Source organism: Arachis duranensis, chromosome 2, assembly GCF_000817695.3.
Source record: "Arachis duranensis cultivar V14167 chromosome 2, aradu.V14167.gnm2.J7QH, whole genome shotgun sequence".
NCBI lineage: Eukaryota > Viridiplantae > Streptophyta > Magnoliopsida > Fabales > Fabaceae > Arachis > Arachis duranensis.
In genome coordinates, this window is record NC_029773.3 from 66,898,398 (window position 1) to 66,906,982 (window position 8,585).

General features: G+C 36.6%; 1 protein-coding gene across 1 annotated transcript; it reads right to left on the reverse strand.

Moving 5' to 3' along the window:
* Nucleotides 1–3,509: 3,509 nt before the first annotated feature.
* Nucleotides 3,510–5,352, reverse strand: LOC107474724 (uncharacterized). The gene is made up of 3 exons (XM_052257852.1): nucleotides 5,112–5,352; nucleotides 4,144–4,953; nucleotides 3,510–3,538 (listed from the first exon to the last, which is right to left on the reverse strand). The coding sequence occupies exons 1-3, from the start codon at nucleotides 5,350–5,352 to the stop codon at nucleotides 3,510–3,512; spliced, it is 1,080 nt and encodes a 359-aa protein (XP_052113812.1).
* Between the last annotated feature and the right edge of the window lie 3,233 nt (nucleotides 5,353–8,585).

Below are 8,585 nucleotides of genomic sequence, written 5' to 3' on the forward strand. Positions count from 1 at the left end.
AGTGATTTTGAATATTTTCTTCCCATTCGTCTTCCCTTTTTGGTTAGCATATCTAATTATGTTCTCATCTTTTTTTTCCCCTCATTCACATATTCACATCTTTATTGCTTAGCAGTAATTTTATTGGTTGATTGCAGAATAGAGGCTGCATCGTGTTGATTCTGACTTCACCTTGTATTCAACTTGCAAGGATTCTGTCTGTTAATGTCTTGGCGAAAAGGTATGTGCTTCATGAAATAATCATGTTGTTTGATTTGTGCAAAGTTTTATTTAGTTTGACAATGTTCAACGTTTTCAGCATATCTCTTGGATTGGGTCAGTCAGATTTGAGCTCATGGAATTCTGTTATTTGTTTGTCTGAATTTTATCATCTTTAATCCAAAATTGATCAGCTCAAGATTCTTGAAGGTTTTTTCTTCTCTTTTTGGTGTTTGTTTATGCAGAAACTAAATATTAGTATGCCAATATGCTTTTCTTTGTGAATATTAACAAAATTATGAAGGAATAGAAAAGGCAAAGAAAAGAATTTTTATTGATTGTTGACTGATTGAATTGAATTTTATGAAGGTAAAACTAAATATATATAGTGCATTGCCTATGAAAGTAAAAGTAAAGATAAGATAAAAAGATAACATAAAGATAAGATAAGATAATAATGACTAAAATTAGAACTAAATTTATGTATCCTATTGGGCTGAATTTGTGGATCACGAGACTTCTTTATTGTTGTCATGGGCTAAGGTAGAAGAGTAGTTTAATATACCCCCGCAAGCTGGAGGATGAAAGATATCGAGAACTCCAAGCTTATTGAGATTAAGATGGAATGGTTGAGGAGACAAAGGCTTTGTGAAGATGTCAGCTAATTGCCCAGAAGAAGGTATGGGGAGAAGTTTCATCACTCCAGCTTGAGCTTTTTGTCGAACCAAGTGACAATCGACCTCTAAATGTTTGGTCCGTTCATGAAAAACTGGATTAGCAGCAATATGAAGAGCACTTTGATTATCACAATATAAAACTGGTGGGCGGATAGGAGAGATGCGTAAAAATTGTAACAGATTTAGTAACCATTGAAGTTCACAAGTTGTGTTGGCAAGTGCACGATATTCTGCTTCAGTGGATGAGCGGGCAACGGTGGTTTGTTTCTTGGTCTTTCAAGAGACTAAAGAGTTGCCTAAGAAGAAACAATAGCCTGTTAAGGATCGCCGAGTGTCAGGACATCCGGCCCAATCAGAGTCACTGAAGCCGAGAAGCTGAATTTCTGATTCTCTTGGAAAAAAATTCCTTTGCCGGGGCTAGTTTTCAGATATCGTAACACATGCTTGGCGGCTTGAAGATGAGATTCAGTAGGAGTTGCCATAAATTGACTTAATTGTTGAGTGGCATACATGATGTCTGGTCGAGTAGTGGTAAGGTAGAGAAGACGTCCAACCAAACGGCGATACACAGAAGGATCAGATAGCAAGGGACTTTTGTCTTGATATAATCTTGTAGAACTATTCATTGGAACAGAGGCAGGTTTAGCACCTAATAAACCAGAATCCTCCAAAAGATCAAGACAATATTTTCTCTGAGATAAGCAAATTCCCTTTGCTGATTGAGCTACTTCAATACCCAAAAAATATTTTAAAGGGCACAAATCTTTAATTCGGAAGTGTTGGTGCAAAATAGACTTAATGGAAACAAGTTCAGAAATAGAATTGCCGGTGAGAACGATGTCATCAACATAGACGAGAAGTATAGAAATTTGAGCACCAGTAAATTCAACAAATAAACTATAATCAGATAAAGTCTGCTGATATCCATGGGATAGCAAAAGATGAGAAAGTTTGTCATACCACATACGACTAGATTGTCGTAGACCATATAATGACTTTAGTAACTTGCAGCATTGATTTGGGCGAGGAGATGTGAACCCAGGTGGCAAAGTCATGTAAACATCTTTAGAAAGATCCCCATGTAAGAAAGCATTATTGACATCTAACTGATGTATGGGCCAATGCTTCATAGAGGCCAATGCCAAAACTAATCTGATGGTGGCAGGCTTGACAACAGGAGAGAAGGTTTCCAAAAAATCAACACCTTCAGTCTGGGTGAATCCTTTAGCCACAAGGCGAGCCTTATATCGATCAACTGAACCATCAGGCTTGCGTTTGATGCGATAGACCCATTTACAGCCAACTGGCTTAACATCTGCAGGACAATCAACAAGACGCCAAGTTTTGTTCAACTCAAGAGCATCCAGCTCATCTTTCATAGCACTACGCCAATTGGGATGTTGATTGGCATCTTTAAAGAACTTTGGCTCAACGTCAGAATGTAGAGATAATAAAAACTTTTTATGTGAAGATGAAAGAGAAGAAAAAGACATGACTGAAGATAAAGGATACCTGCACTTTGAGGGAGATTGATTGGTAGAGGTGAGAGACGAATTGCACAAGTAATCAGAGAGATATGCTGGAGGTCGGTGAGGTCGATCAGAATGACGAGGATGGGGTTGCTCAGGTGGTGAGGAAGGTGACGGGGAATGAGGAGGTGATGGTGGACTAGTGTCTAGTGCAGAAGAAGAGGAGGGTGTGGGCCTCAAAAGAGATTCGGTTGTCATGGATTCAAGTTGGTTAGGACATGATAGTGAGGAAGAATGAGAGGTTGTTGGAGAGAATAAAGAATTAGATGGAGTTGGGTCAATGGGTATGGGTGAGGGTTCAACTGGAAGGGTTGGTATTTTTGGTTTATGTGGGTTGATAGAAAAATTATTTGGGTCAAAATTTGTTGTTGGGTTGGAGGGAGAGATTGGGTCATTTGTGTGGACCAAAGGAAAAACTAATTCATCAAATACAACATTTCGAGAAATTTCAATCCTTTTGTCATCCAAAAGATAAATGATATATCTTTTAAAACCATTTTGAAAACCAATGAAAACACCCCTTTTGGCTCTTGGATCAAATTTTGATCTATTTGTCATTAGGGTAGACACAAAACATAAACAACCGAAAACTTTGAGGTCATGATAATTTGGTGGATGGTTAAATAAAATCTCAAATGGTGTTTGAAAATTAATTGCAGAGGATGGAACTCTATTAAGCAAATAAACAGCATGTTTAACAGCATAAGACCAAAAAGATAATGGTAAATTAGATTGAAACATAAGAGCACGAGCTATATTTAAAATATGTTGATGCTTGCGTTCTACCCGTCCATTTTGTTGAGGGGTTTCAACACAACTACGTTGATGAATAATGCCCTTGGAAGCATAAAAATCATGTAAAAGAAATTCTGGTCCATTATCTGAACGGATAGTTTTGACTTTAGAGTTGAATTGTGTTTCAACTAAAGTAATAAAATTCTTTACATGATTTTGCACTTCTCCTTTTGATTTTAACAAAATAGCCCATGTAAAGCGACTAAAATCATCAATGACAGTTAAGAAATATTTATGATTATGAATAGAATTTTGTCGAAACGGACCCCAAATGTCAAAATGTAATAAATCAAAAATTGCATTAGCTTTATTAAAACTTTGAGAAAATGAAAGTTTCTTCTGTTTAGAAAAATGACAAATATCACAAGTTTTATCATAATGCATAGAAATAAAAGGAAATTGCTTATGTAAATAATTAAGTCGTTGTTCAGAAGGATGACCCAAACGAAAATGCCATAGCTCGGATGGTGTAATGGTTGATTTTGTTTTGATAGTATGAATGGAATGTGAAGTTGATGGAGTGTGAGGGAGAGTATTTTCAACAACATACAAGCCTTCTCTCATTCTACCAAAGCCAATCGTCCTCAAAGTGTTGGTCTGTAAAGTGCAAGAAGAAGATGAAAAAGTGAGTTGACATTGAAGATTGGAAGTAATTTTGGATATAGAAATAATGTTAAAATTAAAGTGAGGCAGATAAAGAACATCATGAAGGATTAAGGATGAAGAAAATTGCACAACACCCTTATAGGAAGCAGTGACTTTAGTGTTATTTGGTAAGTGAATGATAATGGGAGAGACTTTATAATATGAAATAAACCAAGATAAGTTTGATGCAATATGGTCTGTGGCACCAGAGTCAATAATCCAAGAATTTAAAAAGGTATTTTTGTTGGAAAAATGATTTAAAACAGAAAATGTGTTTGAAGAACAAAGATCATGAGTACTCGGATTAGGCAAAAACCCATTTTGATTTGATGAACCATTATCTCTATATTCTGAAGAGGGAGACTCGGTCCTTTTGAGAAGTGCTATGAGAGCTTGTTGTTGGGCTAGTGAGAGGTCCAAAATTGGATTTGGATTCGGCTGATGGGTATGCCCTTCAACATGACCTAGGGCTGCCCTCTCATCATAAACTGGAGGGGCGATTGAAGGAGGAGTTGCGACGGCGACAGCAGCGGAGTGATGTGAACTACCAGAGTGACGTGGATGCCCTGGTGGGAACCCGTGTTTCGAATAACAAACTTCAATCGTGTGGCCACTACGACCGCAATGCGTACAGAACTTAGAGGAACCACCACGTCCCGCGCTGGAGGGGAAACCACCGCGACCCTTGCCGGAGGAAAAGCCATTGCGACCGCGACCGCAACCTTGTGAGGGGTGCCGCGAATCGATGGCGGCAGTGATGGAACGTGGATCGTCTAGAATACCAGTGGTGACTTGTAGCTGTCGTTCATGTTGGATGACCAATGCAAAAACTCTGGTTGCTGGAGGTAATTGGTCTAGGAGAAGTATTTGAGATCGCACCACCGAAAATCGTTCATCCAATCCCTTAAGAAAGCGAATTATGAAATCTTGTGATCTATGAGATGTTGCTGGACATGAACAGACTGGGAGAGGGCGAGAACTGTCGAGTTCCTCCCAAAGAGACTTTAGTGATGTGTAGAACTCGGTGACCGACAGAGTGCCCTGCTTAAGTGCATAGATTTCTTCTTGCAACTCAGCAATTCGGAGAAGATCGCTCTGAGCAAATCGTTCTTTCAAATCGGTCCAGACAGAGGAGGCAGTGTCAAAATAGAGGACACTTTGAGTTATAGAAGGGGACAAAGAATGGAATAACAAGATAAGACCAAGTTGTTGCAACGTTCCCAAGCCGAGAAAAGGGGATCCCCGGGTAGAGGAAAGGAGATAGAACCGGTAAGAAATCCATATTTATTTTTGGAAATAATAGCCATAGTGAGGAATCTTTTCCACGAATGGTAATTGTTTCCTGTGAGAACAGGAGTAACCAAGACTGAGTTAGGATTTTCGCTTGGATGAATATAATAGGGATTGGTTGTATCTTGAGTTAAATTGGAAGGCTGATTATCAATGGTAGGCGGGGGAGTTGAAGGAGTTTTAGGATCTGAGTTGGATGGTTTATCCATGTTATCCATGGATGTCAGCAGAGCTCAAGAAGAGCTCTGAAACCATAACAAAATTATGAAGGAATAGAAAAGACAAAGAAAAGAATTTTTATTGATTGTTGACTGATTGAATTGAATTTTATGAAGGTAAAACTAAATATATATAGTGCATTGCCTATGAAAGTAAAAGTAAAGATAAGATAAAAAGATAACATAAAAATAAGATAAGATAATAATGACTAAAATTAGAACTAAATTTATGTATCCTATTGGGCTGAATTTGTGGGCCACGAGACTTCTTTATTGTTGTCATGGGCTAAGGTAGAAGAGTAGTTTAATAAATATCTATAGACTATAATCTCTAAAATATACTTAATTGGTGTTATATAGTTTGACTTTATGTGAAATGTTGGTTTCACTTTTTAAGAAAGACTAAAAGTGTGAATATTAACGGAAGGCCCAGACATTGTGATAATTCGGAGTGCACTGAAATAATTTTGTGCTGTCCGTGTTTTGCAATTGCTGCTATCTCTTGCACTGTTTATGTGTATTTTTATTGATTATATAATCTTACTTTGCTTTGTTCAGGCGTATAAGGCAAATCGAGGAGCTTGCTATCACAATAAATCTCTCTAGAACCATAAATATGTCAATTAAAGTATTTGCTTAATCAGAGGTTACATAAGAAAAGTATAGTTGTCTTTTGTATTGATATTATTTATTATTTGAATTTTCAATACCCAACTTGGCAAACATGACCTTTATTTATTTTAGATAGGTAATTGCAATAGAACTTATCATTGCATTTCAAACTCCTTACCCCAAAATTACATCTCTAGTTTAGAAGTCATAGCTTGCAAAACTTTCCTTGCTGTAGTGAAAGTACTAAATTGATCTAATATATCTTTGTTCTAGCTGCATTGGTTCTGTAGTGAAATAAATAAAAAATATATTAAATATAAAATAAAGATGTATTAATATAAGACTCTAGCATTAAAATAATTAACTCAATAATGATTTGTATATATATAATAATATTATATGTTATAATGTGTATATATATATAAAGATAGAAAAGAGTATTAAAAGTAAAAAGAGAGAGAATTGTATTTGTTTATGGTAAGAGAAAGAAAGAGAATATTTTTTATATTACTTCTGTGTGTGTATATTCCTTAAGGATTTGTTCTCTATTTATACATGCAAAAATTTCATACTTTCAAACTCTCATTTAATTCATTCATTATTGAGAATGTTAGACCGCCCATCATAAATGGGCATCTACCTTGTCATCCTTATCACAACACTCCCCCTTAGATGACCATTTAGGATTATTGCCTCGTTAAAACCTTACTAAAGAAAAACCCAATGGGAAAAAATCTTAGTGAAGGAAAAAGAGTACAATATCCTTTAGTGATGGGAACTGCCTCATTAAAAACCTTGTCAAGAAAAACCCAATGGGAAAAAACCTGACCAAGGAAAAAAGAGTACAGTCTCCCCCTCTTGTCGACATTATTTAATATCTCGAAATCGGCGCATCCCAATCTCATGTACCAATCTTTCAAAGGAGGATTTTAGGAGTGACTTTGTGAATAAATCTGCCAGATTGTCACTTGAGCGGATCTGTTAAACATCAATTGTCCCTTGATTTTGAAGATCATGAGTGAAGAAGAATTTAGGAGAAATATGCTTCGTTCTATCACCTTTGATGTATCCACCCTTAAGTTGAGCAATACATGATGTATTATCTTCAAACAGGACAGTTGGAGCTATCTTATGATCAATCAGTCCACATGATGATAGAATATATTGAATCAGACTCCTCAGCCAAAAACATTCGCGACTAGCTTCATGAATCGCCAGTATTTCGGCATGATTAGAGGATGTTGCAGCAATCGTCTGTTTCGTGGACCTCCATGATATAGCTGTTCCACCATATGTAAACAGGTATCCTGTTTGAGATCTCCCTTTATGTGGATCAGACAAGTATCCAGCATCTGCATAGCCAACTAATTGTGACTTGGATCCATAGGGATAAAACAATCCCATATCAACCGTTCCATGAAGATATCGAAAGATTTGTTTGATTCCACTCCAATGTTTTCTGGTTGGAGAGGAACTATATCTTGCTAGTAAATTTACCGCGAATGATATGTCAAGTCGCGTATTATTAGCAAGATACATTAGCGGTCCAATGGCACTAAGATATGGTACTTCAGGACCAATGATATCTTCATTCTCTTCTTTAGGACGGAATTGATCCTTTTCCACATCCAAAGATCTTACGATCATTGGAGACTTAATGGATGTGACTTATCCATATAAAATCTTTTTAAGATCTTTTCTATGTATGTTGTTTGATGAATAAAGATCCCACTTTTTATATCCTCGATCTGCAGACCGAGACAAAACTTAGTCTTTCCAAGATCTTTCATCTCAAACTCTTCTTTTAGAGTTTTTATAATTGTTGGAATCTCTTCAAGAGTCCCAATGATATTTAAATCATCAACGTACACAGCAATTATAATGAACCCAGATGTAGTTTTCTTTATGAAAACACATGGGCAGATATCATCATTCTTGAATCCGTTTTTGGCCAGATACTCAGTAAGACGATTATACCACATTCGTCCAGATTGCTTTAGACCATATAAAGATCTTTACAATTTGACTGAGTATAACCCTTGCGAATATTCATTGGATGGTTTAGATATCTTTAGTCCTTCAGGGACTTTCATATAGATATCCCGATCTAATGAGCCGTATAAATAGGCTGTTAGCACATCCATTAAATGCATATGCAGTTTATGATATGCAGCTAAACTGATCAAATAACGCAATGTTATCGTATCTAATACAGGGGAATACGTTTCTTCATAATCTATACCGGGCCTTTGTGAAAAACCTTGTGCCACAAGTCGGGCTTTATAGCGCACAACTTCATTTTTCTCATTTCGTTTTCTCATAAATACACACTTATATCCAACAGGTTTTACATCTTCAGGTGTACGGACTACAGGTCCAAAGACTTCACGTTTTGCAAGTGAGTCTAATTCAGCTTTCATGGCTTCTTTCCATTTTGGCCAATCATTCCTTTGTGACATTCTTCGACTGATCTTGGCTCAAGATCCTTACTTTCATGCATGATATTTAATGCCACATTATATGCAAATATTTCATTGACAATTGTCTTATTTCGGTCCCATTTCTCTCCTGTAAAGACATAATTTATCGAGATCTCGTCATTTTCACAATTTTCAGGTACC